Below are 21,686 nucleotides of genomic sequence, written 5' to 3' on the forward strand. Positions count from 1 at the left end.
TCTCTGTTCCATTCCCCCTTTCTCATTATGTTCAGTTTATCAGCTATAATTTTTAAAAAATGAAATCTGTATCCTTAATTTATAAAAGGAAATCAATAAAAGCCTGTTATTCCATCATTAATCGATAATTAAACATAGTTCTAATGGAAACACAGTAGAGAGGTTTAGTATGGGTTGCCATTGCATCATGGGTTGTTCTTGAATCATGCACAATCATCATGTGAAAACCTTGCACTATGGTTTAACAGAGACCTTCAGCTACAGGGTGGTATAGACATGAAAATACATCATACATACATACATACTATAAGTGGGTGTCAATGGGACTCTTTATCAATTACGGCTTTTATCCTGAGCTGCTTCAGAGCTATCAATGGCACTGAACATATTCTGAGCCTTGGATTCAACACCATGGATAGCCCAGTGTTGCTTATGCAGTGCCATCCTCCCCACATTGCAGGCTTTGGGTATGTCAGGAAGTTGTGCCTGGGAGTGGATGGCTTTCAATAACCTTACAGTGTAGCCCATTATTAAGATTGCAGGGTGCAAGTGAGGTTGCATTTGGTTTGGATGACCAGTTAAAAAGCTCCTCCTCACAAACACCTGTCAGCTTATAGAAAAGTGAGTGGCTACTTGGAAGCAAGCCACACCAGGCCTTCTCTCAGGTAACTGTGTATAGGTTTGCAGCCTTAGCTGCCCCTTGGAAAAGCCACTTGAAAAAGCCTTTCAAGAAGCCTTAAGCTTCACTGACTTGCATGCTGAAGCATTATGCTTTTAAAGGTTTGGAAATAAAAAATAATAGCAACTTAAAATCTAAGTTAGAAAGGGCATAAGCTCCTGTTTTTGCTGCTACGGTTTAGGTGGTGATGATGGGAGGGTCAGTGAGGTGATGAGGCCCAGTCACAGCCATTGTACAGTCCTGGATTTTCCTCATTGATTTATGGCAATTTTTCACATATGGGGGCTGTGGTATATTGAAATTAGACCTTTGTATTAGAGCAGCTCCTCTAGCTGAAATACTCTTGCTTGAACTAAGAAGTGTGCTAAATTATGTTAGATTATTCTTGCATATTTTTATTAGATTAAAAAAATGAAACAACAACAACCTTGCAGTCTTTCTTTAGTGGAAAGATGTAAGAGCTTAACTTTGTTTATATCAGTGAAATTTGACTGTGCTTACTTTTGGCTGGGTTGTGTCCATACATTACTTGTTATGCTAAGCTACCCTGAGAATAAGCCACAGTGGGTTGGTTGTTTGCTGAAAATCCCATGATGGTACCAACAGACAAATGGCTTGTCATGGTTTGTTTCAGACTCACTTCTTTCACCTGTTCCTGGCACATATTCCAGAGGCTCTTGAGTCAAAATCCCCATCCTGCAACCCTTTGCTCCTTTACTAAGCCATCAGCCTTTTCCCTATTGATCCATTGAGAGCTCTGGGTGTGTCTTGACTTTTCTGGTTTTCCAATCCCTCTCCACCCCTTAGCAGATCAATACCGGCCTGTGCTTGATTTTCAGAGAAACACTGTAAACCCTAACATTCCCCTTGGTGGATTTTACTTTTGTTTTTGCTTCATTTGTGTATTACACAATGCTTTCTTCACCTGTCTGGGAAGTGGGATACACTCCTGCTCCCCCTGTGCCTCCACCCCTGCTCTCCTCATGGGTCCAACTACCCAAGAAAGAGATTGAATTTGCGCTCCCTCGTCACTTGCTTCCCTACCATGCTTTCTTCCAGCCTGAGAACTGTTTGTGACTTGCTGCCAACTCCCTGCTGCCCAACTGGTCTCCCAAGAGCACAATGATGTTTTTGTCTAAGCCTTTGTCTTCACTTGCTGCATCTCCCCCACTATGCTGTCATCCTAGTTTCCCCCACACGGCACCCTTCATCTCACTACTGGGTGGGTGCTGGTTTGACAGATTCTTTGTCCTGGACAAGTGATCGTATGCTTCAAGCAAGCACCTCCATGTCCCTTGATATTAGACGCATCCATGGTTCCACAAATGAAACGAAAACATCCCCACCACCCCTGCCTCTAGTGAAATGCCTAAACTAACCACAGAACATTTCTGCAAACTTACGGGCTGAACGTGTTTCCAAAGTGCACCAAGAAAATCTTCTCATTATGAATTTTTATTTTGCTACAAGGAAGGATACAGGAGTGGGAGACAGATATGCAATGCATTAGCTTGGAGGAGCAAAAGAAATTACCAAGTACCTGCACTTTCTCTGTGGTGACATTTCTCTCCCCTGCCTTCCTTCATGGAAGAATGTGGCTGGCACTGTCTACTGCACAGACAACTTTGAACAGGTTGCTCTACTTCTTCCCACTTAAGCAGTGGTGTGAATGATTGTTCTGTTGGCTCCAGGGCATGCTGTGGTGTGACCAAAGGATCTGCTAATGGCCATGCAGTGAGAACAGTTGATGAGGAGCATATTAAAGTGGAAGCAGGCTGGGGAGTTGAGGCACAGGAGGACGAGGGGAGAGAAATGCTGCAATGCACTAGTAGAATATGGCTGGTACAGAACTTCTGCTTGTGCTTGCCCAGATGTTTGCAAGGCTACTGCCTAATGCCAGGAATATTACTACCAATTATGGAGCTGGAAAGTAAATGGAAAGGGACAACATGCAAATTCAGTGTAAATGATGGAGAAAATTGCACAGCTGCAGTGAAGGAGCAGGTGCATACTTTTTTCTTTATAAACTTCCCAGCCAATAAATTTGTACACATGTTGTTTCTCCTTACTTTCCAGACTTTAAATTTGCATAAATTCCTCTGTGTTTTTAAAAACACAGGAAACCACAATGACCACAGCAGCAACTGCTCTGAAAAGGAGTTGCAAAAAGAGTGGGGAGTTAATATCCCCCTTTTATGGAATGGTTGGAAATATGAGGAAGTGCTGAAAAGGTGGAGAATATTGTCACTTCAACACATCAAATGGAGAAGATTACCATAGCAGAGATATTGCCCCTCCCTTTCACTACAATTCTTTGTTTCCTGCTCCTGAATTTGCAGCACTTCTAATTTGCTCTTCCAACCATTTACTGTTATTTCTCTCCCCTCTCGCAGCAATGTGCATCTTTATCTTGTTGATTTCTTTGAATGTTATCTTTGACAAATGAAACACGCAAGCAGAATGACCAGACAAGGCTACTCATACGTGTGCACTTGGGAAAGACCAACAAAAAATTGCAGCCCCATTTATGCATGTTGGAGGCACCATAACCATAAAGACCTGGGGACAAGTCATAGAAGGGAAGGGTCTGCAAGGAGGAGGCAATATGTGTTCTGCTGCAAAGTCCCCTGGGATATGTGCTGGATACAGCTGGAAGACTGAGGGGGAGAACAAGCTACAGAAAGCCAGTCACCCGTTGGGCATACTATAAATTGTATTGCAGAGCAACAATCCATGGTGCCCGGTGTTTGGGGTAATGTGCAACTGTTCATTATCTTGCTCTCTACTTTTGCTATTACAAATAAACTTACATAGAGCACATTGTTAGTGCAAGGTATTATTATTCTCAGAAACAGGCAAGCAACTTTCTACAACTTTCTTCTAGTTCTGAATCCTGTGCATGGAGTGAAAGTGAAATATGCTGAATGGATGAAACAGGGAAATGACTCTAAGAACACGAGAGCAACCTATCATCATTGTTAATTTTGCTTTAATGATGTGGGCCAGGGCATTCATTCCTAAGGTTGACATAACTAGCTTTTCCTCTAATGACTAGTTTGATCTATTTGCAAGTGTTACCTCTTCATCAGTTGGCTTGGGTGGGAGTTTTGGCTTTAAAGCAGCAGACAGTGGTTGCAAAGTAGCTATTCTGGTTGGTGTAGATGACGATTGGCTTGGTAGAGGAGGCGGTGGCTTTGCACTTGGCCAAGAGTTCTGTTGGCTAGGTCGTTTGTTGTCTATAAGAAATAGAGAAAATGTAAGAGTAATCTTTAATTTTCCACAAGATTGCCTGTACATACTTCCATATTTATGCAGCTATGATTATGTAAGAGAGCAATTCTAGGCAGGTCTACTTAAAGTAAGCCTCTTTGAGTTCACTGAGGCTTACTCCTAGGTAAATGGGTGTAGAATTGCAGCTTTAACCTTATAAAATGAGGTTTCGAATATGGAGTCAATGCAGTATGAACAGGAAGTGTCAATGTACTGCACTTTCAGTTCCTCTATATCTTTTTCTGATTCAGGAGGCATCTGACAGTACAAGACTAGGATTCATTATTCTTGCTAATAACCATATACAAAGCTACTTGGAGAGTGATTGTACAACAAGTAACATGTTCTGCCAAACCTTCTCAGAATTCCAGTCCATCAGTCAGCCCCACCCCATGGGTCTACATATTGTGTAAAGGTTTAAATTTGAAAACTGGGTGCTTTAAAGGCCTTTCTCAAGAAATATAATCTGAAGTCAGAAAATGCTTACTCTTGAAGATAACCAATTTTAACAAAACATCACTACAGAAAGAATCAGGTATTCTGAATAAATTTCACAATTTGTGTCATTTTTAATGACACTCCCTTTCATTATTCTTACAGTAGGAACTTTTATTTGTATAATACCCATCCTTCAATTGTGAGTGTCTGGTCACTTTTCCAAAAGTATGGTCTGAGTTTTGTATAATACTATTTTCCCCTCTTAAAGCAATCACCAAAATCACTGTAGGTTTATTTGTACCATTGGAAAAAAGGATCATATCATCAACAATTAGCTAGATGCAACTAGAAACTGAAATTGAAAAATATTTTGAGCTGTGCACATCTTCTACTAGATTCTTAAAATAAACCTTGAATAAAAAAGATCAAAAGCATTCCTGTTTATCTCATGTTAGACCAGTATTTTTTCCACCCAACCAACCATTCAAGCTCACTCTAAAATTCAGAAAGTTCATGTTTTAACTTACTAACAATTTATGCTTTCAGCAGACGGATCCACAAAGATGATGATAACTTGCTTCAGAACCTCTCTATTGGTTGGAACAAAGCTCCAACTTAGAAGAGAAGCCCTTTTGTTCTCTCGTGCCAAAGCCTTCTGCTAGGAGCCACAAGGTTCTCGCTTGGTGGCTCCTGAATCTTCACTTGGAAATCATTGTCAGACATCAGCAACCAAAAGAGTTCAGTCTTGTTTTGAGATAGACTTGTGGGTTTCACCATCCACAATGAAAATCTCTCTTTTACTAGAGATAATTCTAGTATCCTTTCAGTCATGGAGTAAACTAGGAGTTCTATGTCAACAAATTTTTGATTGGGACAATTGGGTAGACATCATACACGTGGGATTTCCAAAATGCTTCCTCTTGCAAGAGAAAGAAAGGCAGGATATAAATTCAGTGCAGCAACAACATCCTCAGTCAAAGGATACTGAATAAAGTTGACAGTCATAGGATAAGAGGATAGATCTTCTTATTAACTGATATCTGGTTGAGCAACAGGAAGCTCAAAATAGGAGTATGAGTAAATGGACATTTAGCACAACAAAGGGAAGCAGTGAGATTGGTGCTATTCCATTCGTGTATCTGGAGATGGAATGAGCAATGAAGTGGCTATACTAAAAGGAGAACACTCTAGTGGACTGAGAAGAGCCCCTGAAGGGTCTCTTCAAACTAGGTGGATGATCAACACATGGGGCAAATAACCCTTATCAGATTTTCACTGATGTCATTTGAATGGGTGTGAGAAAGATCATTGCCATGAAATCAGTTGGTTGCAGATTCAGAGCAGACCAATGAGAGCCTATCTTCCCACGTGACATGGTAAATGTGTGTTATTCACTGCCACAAGACTAAGTACACTCGATATATTCATCATTTCAATCCCTTCCTCTTTAATGCTTATTCAATGGAAAAACAAGTGCATGGAATGGGGCAGAATGATTACCTGCATAGTCCCCTCCCAAACATGGGAAGACTGGAGGAGGAATCTTCTTCTCTTCATGCTCACTTGGCGGAGGCTCATAGCTGTCATCACAGTTCTCTTCAGTGGGAACCACATACACCTCAGAATCGGAGTGATCATCAGGATTTTCATAATCACTATCCTAGAAACAGGACATTCTTCATTTTCCTAGTGGATTGTGACTTGCAACTTTTTAAAAACATGATGGGAAGTTCTGGTCATGGTGAAACTTTGGTGAAATCAGTCACTAAATGTCACTCTGAATGCCATTATAATATCATGATCTTGGATGGTTCATGGATAATATCATGATCTTGGATGCAAGGTAAAGGGGAAGGTGCCTGCCTTTGGAAAAGGCCAGAATATTGGGGCATTGATTTATGGACTCTGAAAAATTAAGCTTTAAAAATATCGAAGCAAGGATTCCTCTTTCCCTCCTCTCTTCCCTTCCAGGACGAATGCCAGAACTCTGTGAGAAGAAACTTAAAAGGAGTTTTATGGCCTTCTTTTACTGTCACCTACTAATTGGAGTTTAATAAAAACACCATTGCTTAAATACCTGAACATGCTAAGAACATGGAGATCGTAGTATGAATAAGACTATGAAGGAAGCAGAAGGAGATGAGTTCCTGATTTGATGATGTGATGATTTATACTTTTTAAAACATGTCTCAATGGCAGTGTAGATTATAGAAATTGAAACAATTCCAGCCAGTTCATAGCCATTTAGCATGGCTGTCTGATTTTAATCTTCCCAAGATTACACAGGAGTAGCTGGGAGTGACAGAAAGGAGGAAGCTCAAAGAGGAGGTGAAGCTATGGGGGAAAGTGAGAGGGAAAAGCTGATGGATATTATTAGGAAAGTATTGGAAGAGAATATCAAAGAAATGAAGAATTAAAGATCTGAAAGATGATAGAGAACTCAGATCTCAAAATATTATTACACAAATTAAAGGGGATAATGAAAAAATTCTTGAGACTGAAGAAACAAATATTGGCTGTGGACAAGAGACTTCAAGAAACAGAAAGCAGTGATGGCTAATACAATACAGTTGGATCATCAGGCAATAACAAATATCTGAACTAGATAAAGAAGTTATTCCCTTCCAGGATTCATATTGCAGATTGAATGTTTGAATTAAGAATCTTCCACAGCAATTATCATCAGAAGAAAAGAAACTTTAAAATTGATATTATTCAATTGGATTAAACAAATGATTATTGACGTAAAATGGGATCAAGAGGGCTTTGAAAGGATACATCAAGTTGGTTATTAGCAAGGAGTCAGGATCTTTCCAGGAGATGTTTTGATCAGATTCTCATATTATTACAAGAAAGAAAGATTCATGAAAACAATTAAAGGAAAATCAGGTCAATTGAAATTCAAAGGAGTACCTATTCAGGTTTACCAAGATCTCTGCTTCCACACTTTATAGTTCAGAAGCTCACTGAGATCAATTAAGACTGTTCTATTGAAGAATAACATCAAATATAGCTGGGGATACCCAGTGTTCATGAAAGTTTTGTATAAGGGGAGGGTGTAAATAATACATTTGCTGGAACAGTGTGAAAGCCTACTGAGTGGTTGGGGTCTTTCAAGAAAGTCAAGAAACTTAAGAAAGTTTAAGTGGTGCAGATTTGAGAACTGGTGGTTGATGGGGCAGATCAAAAGAATGGTAATCAACAAGAAGAGGAACAAGGAGCAGTTGGTGGAATCTTACCAACATGAGACCCCAGTTTGATTGAGGAAGAACAACTAGAGAAGAAGAAATGAAGAAGGAAAATAGAATTTTGTACTGATATGGAAAGTGTAAATTTAAGTTTGGTGTTAGTAAAATTGTAGAAGAGATTTGTAACTGTTATAAGATTTAAGAGATACAGTTATAAAAAAAGTACAGTAAGGTTAACAGAATAATATAAGGTTTATAGCATTGTACTTTGAATGAATCTAATGATCAAACCATGAGATATTGAAAGAATTTAATAATGAAGGTTAAGGTTAGATAGCCACTATGTATTATGATGAAGCCTGCTTAAATATATTTAATAATAGGAGAGGTAGAAGAAGCTAAGTAGTATTGATGTAAGCTATTTAAGAGATATAAAATTATAAAATAGAGTAAGGCTAATTAATATAAGGTGATAGCAGTGCATTTTGAATGAGTTAAGGATCAAAGCATGAGATATTGAATGAATTTAATTATGTGGGTTAAGGTTAGACAGCTATGTATTAGGAAGAAGCCTATATTTTATTTATTTATTTATTTATACCATTTCTATGCCACCCCATTTGCAAAAAGCCTCGGGGCGGCTTACAACATAAATAAACAATTATATAATTAGACTTAAAAAACCGGAAACATCTCGGCACGTGCATAAAAACCCCAATAAATACAATCAATAAATTAACAATTAAAATAACTTTTAAATTAAAATGTCTTGGCCTGGTGCCGAAAAACAAATAACGATGGCGCCAGGCGTACCTCTCTAGGGAGCGCATTCCATAGGTGGAGCACCACCGCAGAGAAGGCCCTCCTCTGGGTACTCACCCTCCTAATATCTTTCACGGAGGGTTCCCAGAGAAGGGCCTCTGCTGCCGATCTCAAGGGCAGGAGGGCATATATGGACGCAAGCGTTCCTTTAGATAACCAGGTCCCAAGCCATTGAGGGCTTTATAGGTGATAACCAACACCTTGAATTGGGCCCGGACTTCAATGGGAAGCCAGTGAAGCTGACGGAGGACTGGGGTTATATGACAACAATGCCCAGTCCCCGTCAGCAACCTGACAGCTCTGTTTTGCACCAATTGAAGTATCCGGACAGTCTTTAAGGGTAGCTCACGTAGAGCGCATTACAGAAGTCTAATCAGGAAGTTACCAGTGCATGTGTCACTGTCGCCAGACAATCATTCTCCAGGTAGGGACGCAGCTGATGGATCAGCCGAAGCTGAAGGAAAGCACTCCTCGCCACCCAAGCTTCTAATGACAGCTCAGGGTCGAGGAGCACTCCCAAGCTGCGAACCTTGTCCCTAAGAGGGAGTGCAACCCCATACAGGACAAGGTCCAGGTCACCTACCCCGAAGCCCGAACCACCTACCAACAGGACCTCCATCTTGTCTGGATTGAGCTTCAGTTTATTGGTCCTCATCCAGCCCATTACCTCAGCCAGGCACCGGTTCAGTACAGCCACTGCCTCACCTGGATTGGTTGAAAATGAGAGGTAGAGCTGGGTATCATCAGCGTACTGATGATTCCACAGCGCACACCTCCTAATGACCTCTCCCAGTGGTTTCATGTAGATGTTGAATAGCAAGGGGGACAAAATGAACCCCTGCGGAACTCCATGGCATAACTGCCGTGGCGCAGAACCATAGTCCCCCAGCACCACCTTCTGGAATCGGCCATTGGGATAGGAGCGGAACCACCGCAAAGCAGTGCCTCCAACTCCCAATCCCGCTAGCCTAAATATTTAAAATAAATAAATATATTCAATAGATGCAATGACAATATGAGAGGTAGAAGAAGCTAAGTGGGATGGAGAACAACTGGAGAAGAAGAAACAGGGAAAGTAGAAAAATTTGGACTGATATGGAAAGGGTAAATTTAAGTTTGGTGTTAGTAAAATTGTAGAAGAGATTTATAACTGTTGTAAGATTTAAAAGACATAAAGTTATAGAATAGTAAAGTTAATTAAATAGTAGGAGTTTAATGATTGAAACATGAGTTATTGAATGAATTCAATAACATAGGCTAAGGTTAGACAGCTATAATAGGAAGAAGTCTATTTCAGTATATTAATTATAGGTCATGGTAATATAAGAGGTAGAAGAAGCTATCCAGATATATGTATTATTATTTATCACTATGTACTTATAATAATAATATTTATAGAGGCAATAGAAGTAAGAAAAAGTGGAATATTATATAGTTCCAAGTAGTACTTAAAATAAGATACTTTATAGGGGCTAAAGGCCAGGAGAGAGGGGAAGGGTATTGGTGGTCAGGATGGCTGGGAGTTTCCTTCCATCCCCCCTTCAGCTTTGGCAAAACGGTGCACAGGGATCTCCCCAGGGTAGGGGTGGGGATAGTTTAGATAAGTGTGGGACAGGTGATGTGTTATTGAGCTTTTTAAAAGAGTAGTACGCTTTCTTAATTTTCCTTTGTACTTTGTAAGGCTTGTGGGGGGTGCACATTATAAGGGACCACAAGGCTGTCTAAAGTTAAAGTCTTATGACTAAAACAATGACAGTATTATCTTTGAAAGTAAAAGTCCTTGGAAATATAATTAAAAGAAAAAGTATTGAAGCAAGGATAGAGCTGATATTGTATTTTTGCAAAAAACTCATCAATAAAAGGTGTTAATGAGTTAAGACAGTCATGCTCTATGAAAAAGCATATTGGGAGTTCAAAATTCAGAGGAGTGGCAATTATTATATCTAAGAAAGCTGAGTTTAAAATTAAAGAAATGAAAAAAAGTGTGGAAAGTAAATATCTGATACTACAAAGTGAAATGAGAGGAGAAGATTATACATTAGTTAATATGCACCAAATGTTGATAAGAGAAAATTTTTAAAGGTAGTTCTGGAAGGGTTAGAAAGTATTAGGAAAGGATTTGTAATAATGGCAGGAAACTTCAATATTGTAATAGATGAAAGGAAGAATAGATTAAATCCTATTAAAAAGGAAACAAGGTATAGTAGTACATTAATAAACAGAATGATAAATGATACTGATTTAAAAGATGTATGGAGAGAGTTGTGGGAGATGAAAGATTTAGTTTTATTTGGTTCATAGGTCTTATTCTAGAATTGATTATATATTTGTATCAAATGATCTTTTTTCTAGAGTGTATAACTCATATATTAGTTTGATAAAATTATATGGGATTATGAACAGGCTAAAAGATGTTTTACAGCATAAGCATATAATAGATAAAATAGAGAAAGAACTGAAAGAAATGTGGAAGATTAATGATAAAGAAGGGAGTAAACAGAACTTAGAATGGGACACAATGAAGGCTGTATCAAGGGGAGTAAGTATTAGGGAAGCTTGTAGTTTCAAAAGACAAAGGGCTAAATATGTGAAAAATTTACAGGGAATTTAGAGAAGAAGTATATGATAGGGATATTAAAATGTTGGTGGAAATACAAGCAAAAAAGGAAGGAGTTGCAGAATAGGGAAATAGAACACAGAGAAATTTAATATATTTGAAAAAGGATTTTTAAAATTTTTTTTAACAAGAATTCAAGAATCCTGGCTAGAGTAACACAACAAAAAAGATGTAAAAACTTAACAGGAATAAAGATGAAAAGGGTAAAAATTGTATCTTAGCAAAAGAAAAGTAAGTAATATTTTATAGATTTTATTCAAAGCTGTATGCAGCTGGGAAGTTGCCGATAGATAAAATTAGATCATATATAGAAAGGAATCTTGGGAATAAATTGCAGAAGGAAGATAGAGATGTAATGGAACAGATGGTTAGGAAAGAGGAGACAGAAGTGCCAGAAATTCACTGTAATCTTGCATGAATAAGATCTTCATAGAAGATCTTGTGTTATGTTAAACAGCCATAAGATTTGACTTCTTCTATTGACTCCATGGTTGAGATGAAGTTTGCAGCTCTGATTCCACTACTAGTTCCTTAAGTTTTGATACAGGTCTACTGTTGAGAGCATTTTAGTATGAGTAGCATGCAGCATTTTAATACAGCTACTGTGTATTAAATAATACTGCTCCAAATTGAGACCTGAGACTGGTTATATGACCTGTCTGTACAAGTGTAAGCAAGTATAGATTATTTGGAGTAAGAAAGCCACAACTCCATATAAGTGCAATGTTGGATGTGTGATTAATATACTTACAAACTCATCTGTCCATTGATCTTCTTCCACGGGGTGCTCTAAAACAAACCATAGAGTTAGATCATTAGCCAAAATCTTTAAAGAGAATGCATGTTAGCAAGATGCCAAAGAAGCTTCTCCCATTAACTCTCCATCTACAAATTGCACCTACTTGAAATGTTCATACAGCTGGCTAATACTGTGCCCTCGGCTCATATAAATATTGGTTCTTACATCATTCTGGCAAAAACTAAGTGTAATTAGTGAATGTTCTGCCTACATCCAGTGGGTTGTACCCAGACTTAGTCATAGCCACTGAAATCAATGGAACCTCAGTTAGCCATGACTAACTAAAGTCTCACTGATTTCACTAGGGTTACCAACCCACCACAGTCAGTAGAGCTAAGGAACATGCTTAGGGCTGTGGTCCTGAAACACACTTGAGGAAGTAAATTGTACTGAATTCAGTGCTATTGGTGATCCCTTCTGGAGGATGTTTATTTTTTGAAAAGTATCAGCATCCCAATTACTAAAGGTATTACAGCAAGACCCCCATATCTGCTGTCTCGGTTGTTACAGTTTCACTTAAGCCCAGTTGACAGTCGGCCCTGCACACTTGTGGGGTTAGAGGCATAGGACCCCTGCGAAAATGGAAAAACTACAAATATCTCTAGGAAACTCTGCACTATGCATATAGGGATTTCGTGCTCTTTGTCTCAGTATTAGCCAGCCTCATTCATGTGTTTGCCTCTCAGTGGTTGTGAAGACTCTAGAGATATTCATGATTTTCCCCTAGAGATATTTGCATTTTTCCACTGTGTGGGGTTGTGCACCCCTAACCCCTGCAAATGTAGTGTTCACTAGTATCTGTGGTTTTAGGCATACACTGAGGGGCTTGGAACATATTCTTGTAGATATGGGGGTCCTGCTATATTTAAAAACCAGTAATTTTTATAATGAAGTAGTAGTTTTGCTTGTAAGTAAGACTAGCCTTTGCTTGTAAGAATCATGACTACTCCTCCCATTATATGGCAAATTAATTCTGTGTGTGTGTGTGTGTGTGTGTGTGTGTGTGTGTGTTCGGTTGCTGGCCAGTTCTTATGGCATCAAGTGCAATTAGACTGTGGATTAGGCATTGGTTCTATGCACCCCCGTGCTCTATGCACCACTGGGACTGCTGGTTACAGGAACTGGAGCCATAACAGCTTCCTGATTTCAATGGGGGTTATTCCCAGCTAAGTATGCCAGGTTGTTTTTATAGATCTTCTTCCCAGTGGAAGCCCACCTGCCTATCACAGGGCCAGCTCTACTGTTAGGCAGAGTATGCTGTCTCCATGTGGGAGATGAAGGGGGCTTATGGAGCAGCAACACCATCTTTCCCTCCAGCCATTGCCCTGTGTTGGAGAACAGAGCTGTCTTTTGCACTAAGTGGAGGAAACTGTCCTGTTGCCAGCGCTGAAGTATATTATTATTATTATTATTATTATTATTATTATTATTATTATTATTATTACATTTCTATGCCGCCCCTTGCCGAAGCCTCGGGGCGGCTTACAACACTGTTGGCTTCTGTATGTGGGATGGGAGTATGCAACCTTATGCTTTGCTTCTGGCAGGAAAGTGTTTTGGGTCAGGCCAATCATGCTGTGTGTTGTCCAGGCTGATGCATTGGCTTCCTATCTCTTGGCTTCCCAAGGAATCTCCTTCACTTGGAAAGCCACACGGTGTCCTCGCAAGTATGCGTCACAGGTGCCACCTTTCTTTGGGCTGTGGTTCATACTCTTGGAAGTAAATGAATGGCTGAAATGACCAATGGTGGCTGAGAGGCTACAACCTGCATCATTTTAGCCAGGATAACTAAAAACAGGTCTGAGTAAAAAGGGCATGCAATGTTGCTCCATCCTCAGTCAAGGTTCACAGTGCCAGTTTCTTTCTGCTCAGGCTTCAAAGACACCACTTTGACCTTTACTTCCAAAAGTCATTTGTAATCACAAGCTCATTAGGGTTTGATCTTGATGCAGAGGCCAATTTCTGTCCCTTGCTGTTACATTTCCAGTGAAACAGCACTTGTGATGCAATGAAGGGACATCTACAGTATATTCCAGATTCGACAACTGGCCATTTAAACATCACCATAGCCATGTGAGAGCCTCTTTGGTGAGATAACCTTTAAATAAGCCAACCGTGTGGGTGCATCATCCCTGGGACTAAACAGTTTCAAAAGTTTAAAGTCCATACCTGCAACGTAATCTACTGGTGGTACACTTGGTGGTGGTTTGTTTGTTAGCCTGTGAATAATATACATATAATAAATACATTATGTACAGTTTTGAGCCATTCAACAACAGTTGCATAGCAACAAGCTGCTGGCAAAAAACCAAAACAAAATAAAAAGCAGACGAAAAAAGATGATTGCAGTAAAGAAGAAGTTCAAACCACTTAGCAACAACAACATGAAACTGCAAACCAGTTTATGGCATCTGACATGTACAGACAAAGTGTGCATATAGTTCTGCAGGAGAAGAAAATAAGTAGACAATTACAGAAGTGCAGCTTGCGAGTTAGTTACAAAGCTATAAAATGTAACATTTAGACTATGAAATATCATGCAGTTTTTGCTCTTTTAGTCTGAAAATTTAGATTGGAATGCATGCAAAATGTATTCCCTATTCTGAGACAGAATCTGATTCTTCATCTCAATATTGATTTTCCACCTGAACTGTTTGTGAAAAGGAGCCACTGATTGGGTTCACAAAACCAGGTAAGCTATGGTAGCTTTAAAGTAATAGGTGGCTTGATGTGTTGTCTAAACCCAGTCAGAGTGATTAACAAGCCATGCTGCTGGGTTCAGACAACATGACAAGCCACCTCTAGCTTATAAACCACTATTGTGTGAACCCAGTCACTGCCTGGGTTTGAATGATTATAGTTTAATTTCTTTTGATTTTCAGAAGGACTACAATCCCTAAGTTATTTCAGCTGGAATAATCTTAGGTAGTTGGGACGTGTGCAAGACTGGTCCTGAACGAGCCATCCAGCATTGCTGAAAGCCAGCATTGGGTTCTGAGTGGTATGTTTTGGTGGTTTTCTTTCAAAAATACTCCCTAGGTAACAGAGCTGTGTTCTTCGTACAGTTCTACTCTCATCTCCAGGATTCCTAAACCAAATTTCCTAATTTGGTCTCCAATTTATTGGGGGAGCAGCAATATAAAGCTGTTGGGTTGGGGATCATGCTGCATTCTCATCATGAACTTGTCTTATTGCCTGGGTGCAGTGGAAAGCTGTCTCCAACAGCTGTCCTCTTTCAGCAATTGACTCTCACCACACTTCTTAGTGCCAGTACGAGGAGCAGATTGATGACTGTCAAGTCCAGGGGTTCAGTGTTGTGGGCCCCTCACAGTTCAACCTTGCTAAGTCTCAAAAGATCATTGTCAGACAGATAGAAATGAATGAAAGGTTCATTGTTCACCCTCTGCTACATATAGGATTTTAAAATATGTATATTCTCCTGCTTGCCCTAGGGTGTCAGTATGCAGTTCTGTTTATCTTTCTTAGCAGTACCCTGAATTTTGTATTGCAAAAAGGGTCACATTTTCTGTAGTGCTACTTAAGCACTTTGGCTTATTGCGTCCTTGAATTGATTCATGCAAAGATACCCCGGCTGAAGATGGTGGGAGTTATGGTTAAACACAGGGCACAACGTTGAAGAAAATGAGGCCAAACACTATGAAGTGACTGGATGGAAGAAGGAAGGAGATAGAAGCTCCAACTTCTAAATGTTGTTCTGTAAATCCTGGCTAGAATCCTTCAAAGAAATGCAAACAGCATCACACTAAAAGCAGGCAGCAGGACTCCATGCTGATTAGCCAGAACTTGTGGAATTCTAAGTTATCATACCGATCCCATGTATTTTTTCCAGTTTTGTATATTAAGGCCACGTGTTCAGTTGGGAACCTAAATATCAACAGGAAAAAAGGAAAAAAGAGGTTCCTCAAGTTGCCTATAACAATCTTTTGCACAAATGGAATTAAACCACAAACACATACTGCCAATACTTGCATAGGAGCATCCTGTGAGACCATGATTTCCACATGCATATGCCCAAGGGAGCCATGTGCAGCTGTGCCAGTTCTTCAGTTCTGCCCCAGGAGCTGCTAAAGCTGGGGTAGCTTTCAGACAAAGGACCAAATTCTAGATTGAAGAAGCTCTTATGGGGCAGAATTTAGTGTTGGGCACAACAAAATACCAGTACATTTAAACTTAAAGAGCTTACTGCCAGTAACTAAACATTTGGAGAAACATTTCAGTTTTTAGAATGGGGCAAAAATGGCACCAAAGGAGGAAAACCAGCTGATGATTGGTGATTTGGAAAAAGGGAGTGGTGCCAGGGGAAGAGGTATGGTCATCTGGGGAATCTCCAAAATTGGATCTGGCTGGCCTGAATTTTATATCCTTGTGCTATATATGGTGTTATATAGCACACTCCTGAAGAACACTTCTGGCCTTCAGTTCATGTTCTTTAGTTATCATAAAATTGTTAGACACAGATATTCCATCATGAACCACTAGTTCCCCCATCTTTTGATTTAGATCTGTTCCAATTTATTACCCACCCCTTTTCAATGCTGGCTCCTGTTTCACTGTATGCTTTGGTTCATTTCTTTGACTTGCTCAGTTTGCCAAAGCTTTGTACAGTTGGCATTCAAAGTGTCGCAGCACATGCTGTTCAAAAAATGGCGATCCAATTCTTGTGCTCAAAAAGACCACTGCTACTATAGGAAACCTTGTATAGGAAAACCTTTCTGTAAGGAAGCCCTGTATTTGTGAAATGCTTGCATGTTTGGCCATGCTTGATTGTGTTCCTGCTTGTTTTATATCCCAACTTTGAAGATTGCTTAAACAGCTGTTAATGGCTAAACATGTCCATCAACCCACACAAGGCTAAACACAGTGCTTGTACAGCACTTTAGCAAGTGCTTATTACACCAGGCTGCTGCTAGGAGTTGCCTGTTCCAGATGCTGAGAAACAGAAGTAGGAACACTAAGGGTGTCTTTAGACAGAAAAAGGGTTTCCGGCTTCTAGCATCTCCCAGCCAGCTTCAGGGATGCTGGGAGATGTAAAACCTATTTATGCCTGAACATGTATAAGCTTGCCCTAAGTGTTGCCCAAAAAGGAAAAAAGGTAGGTTGCTTACCTGTACCGGTAGTGTGATTTTTCAAGTGGTCATCTGTGCATTCACACACAGAGGCTTCTGCACCTGCACAAGGCCTAGATCAGAAAAACAAAAACAAAAAACTTCAACAGCTCAACATGCTGGGGCCCCTCCCCTTCTGGTTCCCAGGTATATAAGGAAGGGGCTCCTGCCCAGTCCCTCAGACCATCATGAGTCCCTGGCAGCCCAAGAAGAGAGGGAGAGAAAGAGATAGTAACCCTGCGTGAGCCCTGCATCCCAGTCAGAGAGAGAGGAGAGTCAGCGTCTGACACATAGCCACAGTCTGATGCGGTGGAGGGTGACTGTTGGAGTCTGGATGGCAGGAGCATACATAAGGTGGTTGGTGGGTGGCAAGACGTCGGTGGGTGTGGGCAAGGGCTTTGGGAGAGGCATTGAACAGTGTCAGGCTCACAGCCTTGAGTGTCGTGGCATTGGTGGTTGGTGTCAACTTTGGACTGGCAACATTAGGCAGTGGTAGTGTGACCACAGAGGTGCTTGGGGATCTTGCTGTTGATGCTGATCAGTGTCGGTCGTGCAATGCTAGGGAGGACTGGTGGTGACGAGGTCTTAGCTATGGGGTGAGGTGACACTGGTGGTGCCATCTGCTTGGCATTGGCCAGTGATGGTAGGTCAGCATCAGGATGTCTCGACATAGGGAGGACGTGGAGTCAGAGTCATGGTGGTAGCTGTTGGCATTGGACGTTGGTCAGCTGGGTTGGCATCGAGCAGGGTCAGTGCAGTCTTGGCATTAGTAGCCCTTGTGGTGCCGGCCTGGCCTGGTGTTGGTTGGCCTCAAGGTCTCTGGTGGAGGAGTCAGAATCTCGTGGATCTTCTCAGAAGGTTCTGCAGTGGGAGGTGGCAGCAGGACTCAGCTTGGCTGAGTGGTCTGAGTACTCTGACAGCTTGGGTAGGTGTGGCCAGAGACCATGGGATGTCCCAGTCCCAGACAAGTGGGGGAGAACAGGAAGGTTCCTGTTCCTCCTGGACCAGGAGAGGCCCTGGTCACGCGATGAGAGCTCAGACATGGAGCTCAGGCTTGGAGTGTGCTAGTGGGAGGTCGATGGTGGTGGGGACTCGCACATGGGGGAGGCAGCCCCAGCCCGAGGGCAGGGGTGGCAGTCCAGCAATTGGTTGCCAGAGACGGTGGTGGCCTCGGTCAACAGGACCCCAGTTGGGGTGTTGGTGGGCAACTGCTGTGGGTCAGAGAAGCAGTGGCTGGTGAAATTGGCAAAAGGGGCTTGTGTGGCACCTCTTTCTGGGAGGAGTGCCAGTTCTGGTCTTACTCGAAGGGGCAGCCATTTTCTTGGTCATGACAGCTATCCTCTTCGGCCTTTCTCCCAGCATCGTGGTCCCACCTCCTATGGAGGTAGAAGGGTTGTCTGCATCCTGTTTGAAAGAGTTGGCCATGTGAAGGGCCTTCTTCCAGAATTTCGCCTTTAGCCAATCTGCCTGCTGCCAGCTGTTTGCTTTTTTAAAGCCTGGCAGTGGGGGCAAGTCTCTACCATGTGCTCTTGCCGAGCCAGAGGAGGCACAAAGAATGCCCATCTCCTCGCATGAGCAGCAACTGCAAAAGGCCGTGGATGCCATCACACAGATCAGGGTGGGGGGATCAGCAAGGGAAGGAGATAGGAAAGCTGGGTAGAAAAAATATATTTTTGGTGAGAAGAATCTCTTTTCTTGTTTTCTTAGAAAGAAGTGAAAAACAAAGGAGCAACTCAGAGGAGGAGCAAGAAGAAGAAGAGAGAAAAAGAGGATGAGAATCCACTTAGCTATAAGCAAGGAGTGAAGGAGCAAAGGATTCCCCATCATTGTGATGTGTGGTTGAAAAGAAACTGAGGCACTGGCCAGGAGCTCCTCCCTTACATTCCTGGGAACTGGAAGAGGAGAGGCTCCTGCCCACTCCAGCATGCTGAGCTGATGATTTTTTTTTTTCTGATCTAGGCCTTGTGCAGGTGCAGATGCCCGTGTGTGTGTGCTGCACAGAGACCACAAAGAAGGGGTTGTCTTTCTGCTCTTCTTGTGAACAATCAGCTGAAAGTGTTGGAAACAGAATGTGGGCTGAGTTGGACCTTTGGCCTGTTTTTTCATGGCAGTTACTATTAAGAGTTCCCTTTTATTCCCCTTCATCTAGTTACCAATCCCAATAGAGGAGCATGGGGAAGAATTCCCCTGTCTCAGGGATCACATTTCTTCCAGAAAATCTGTCAGTGCTGCCCATGTCCTGCCCATGTCAGTGCTGGGCAGGACTCGAATGGGAGCAGGAGTAGACCATGCTTCTCTTTCTCCCTCTCTCACACACAAACACACACTGTACAGTGAGGATTAATACTTCCATCAGTGCCTGATTTGTGTGTGTGCGTGTGTGTGGGGGGTGATTTTTGAAGGAGATCACTATGGATGGAGAGGATTAGCCTTCCCTCCCAACCTATACCCCTCTCCCTGCAAGGCAATTTGGCTCTTTAAAAATCTCCATTGCCAACAATGGGAGCTTGTCCAAAAACATGCTTGCTGTAGTGCACCAGGACAAGTCAAGGTGGTGTCACTGGTCTGGGTAGTGAGGCTCAGCTGGCCACATCCAGATCACAGGCTTGCATTAAAGCTAAGGAGAGGCATAAGCATTTCCAGGAAGATTGGCAGGTTTAGGCTTCACAAAGGAAGGTAATAATCACAGGACTGATGTCTGAGCGTATAACAACGCATTCTGTCTCCAGGATGCCTCTCTGCAAGTCATCTATATTTAGACAACTATTTCAATGATAAATACAGAGTTAAATACACACTGAGCAGTTGCAGGGAGAAGTGATTGTTTAAAAATATTAATAATTGCTGGAAGTTCTCTGAAGCAGGGAAAACAACCATGTTTGTTTTGCTTTTATCTTGTCTGCTGCAATACACATAGGGACAAATTGTCAAGTCAACTTTTATGTTTGTGTGCTTTAACTTGAATCCACCACAGGTTTAGTGGAAATCTTTTCAAGAGTGGCTGATGGAAATTTAGTCTTCCCCGATCTGGGGATGATGTGAATTGCAGTCCAACATGGCTGGAGGGCACCAGATTGGGGAAGGCTGTTCTCCTTACTGCTGCCACAAACACTGCTGCAATTACCACTGAAGCAGCAGTCATTATGAAGGATGCTGAAGGGCAGGCACATGACATCCTATATCAGCCTTCCCCAGCCTGGTGGCCTTCGGAGGCATTTGGACCACAACTCCCAGAATTCCCATCCAGCAGGGCTATTGCCTGGGAATTCTGGGTGTTGTAGTCCAAATGTGGCTGGAAGGCACAAGGTTGAGGAAGGCTGTCCTACATGGTGTTTATGACAATGGTGGCCAGGCCACCCTCTATAAGGAGTAGTGGGTAAGTTGTGCCACCCTGCAGTGTTGCCTCCAAACACAGTGTTTTAGTTTTTTCCATAGGAATGAATTCCAGCTACAGTACTCATATATACTATATATAGTATTTGGGATAAACAGATGGGGACAGCATTGGTGTAGGACCTGCTTTTTTTTTTACTTGAGTGCCTGAGATGATGGACAGGTTTTACACCCTCTTCAATATATCTCAGATTGCAAACCACTGAGCAGATCTCACTGGGAGGCACTGGGAATTATCAGTCACTAACTGTATAGCAGCTATGAAAACAAGCATGAGAGGAGTGAGTGTGTGCATGTGGGGGGCTACAGTGGGGAAGCGCGTGCATGCCACATGCCTTGTGTTGCCCATGTTTTCATCAACATCCAGGGTAGACAATCTCTGTTCCTCCAAATGTTGGAATCTAGCTTTCATCAACCCCTGCCAGCAGGGTTAATGGTCAGGTATAATGAGAGTCCTAGTTCAGCTTCTGGAGGGCCACAGGTTGCCCACCCCAGTCTATGTGGACCACCTAAATTCCTCCTCCTTCTGAGCATGAAACTTGAGTATGACATAGTACATCTGGGAACTGACATTTACATGCATTTATTTGCCAGAGGCCCAGCCCATTTAACTGTTGAAGGAGTAGGGCTGGGAACTCTGTCATCTTCCTCCTCCTACTCACATTCACTATATCCACTCTCAAAGGAGAGAAGCTGGCATGATTCTTCAAATCAGTGCTAGCCAACTACCCATTATAATGATGGCCCCGTATGTACGCATGGAAGGCTTGTATACTTGTGGATTGTGAGCACCCACTGTCAGGGTTGGCCCAAGGCGTTTTGCTGCCTGAGATGAAGGGCCAGAAGGCGCCCTCCGATTCCAAGTCAATAGCAGCTGAATCTTTCCTTGATACAGGCAATAGGACAGTATCCTCTACTTGGCCTGAGGGCAGCAGGCTAGCTTAGAGGGGCACCCAGAAGGCTGGGTGGCACTCAAAGATTTGTCTTCTAACAGCAGGAAATGACTAAAGGGGCTCAGGAGGAACAGCCAGGGAATGTCTGCCACTGCCTCCAACAGCTCTGGTAGGGCCAGCCCTCTTCAATGTCAAGAGTTGGGGCAGGCTCATCTCTCACTTTCATCTCTCTAGCAACATGCCTATGCACACTGCATTCCTGCCTCCTTGTGAGTGAAAAACATGTATTCCTTTATAAGTACTAAGGATTCTCCTTGAAACTGGAATACTGCTCCCTGCCCCAGTGACTCCAGCCACTGAGAATCAAACCTATTCCTATTTGCACAGTGGCTCCCATTCATCAGAGGAGTTCCAACCTGTAAATTCACAGTAAATAAGTCAGAATATTGGGAACTGGCTTA

The 21,686-nt window shown here is 41.9% G+C and overlaps 1 protein-coding gene across 8 annotated transcripts in view; it reads right to left on the bottom strand.

Moving 5' to 3' along the window:
- Positions 1-21,686, bottom strand: part of BLNK (B cell linker) — a 140,164-nt gene that overhangs the window by 41,934 nt on the left and 76,544 nt on the right. For all 8 annotated transcript variants that reach the window (XM_044420707.1, XM_044420709.1, XM_044420706.1 and 5 more), the window contains 5 exons: positions 15,642-15,698; positions 13,983-14,032; positions 11,766-11,803; positions 5,888-6,047; positions 3,758-3,915 (listed from right to left, as the gene is read on the bottom strand). In XM_044420707.1, the coding sequence (XP_044276642.1) occupies positions 3,758-3,915; positions 5,888-6,047; positions 11,766-11,803; positions 13,983-14,032; positions 15,642-15,698 (463 nt within the window). The remainder of the gene's footprint in view (positions 1-3,757; positions 3,916-5,887; positions 6,048-11,765; positions 11,804-13,982; positions 14,033-15,641; positions 15,699-21,686) is intronic.

Source organism: Varanus komodoensis, unplaced genomic scaffold, assembly GCF_004798865.1.
Source record: "Varanus komodoensis strain SLA01 unplaced genomic scaffold, ASM479886v1 scaffold11, whole genome shotgun sequence".
NCBI lineage: Eukaryota > Metazoa > Chordata > Lepidosauria > Squamata > Varanidae > Varanus > Varanus komodoensis.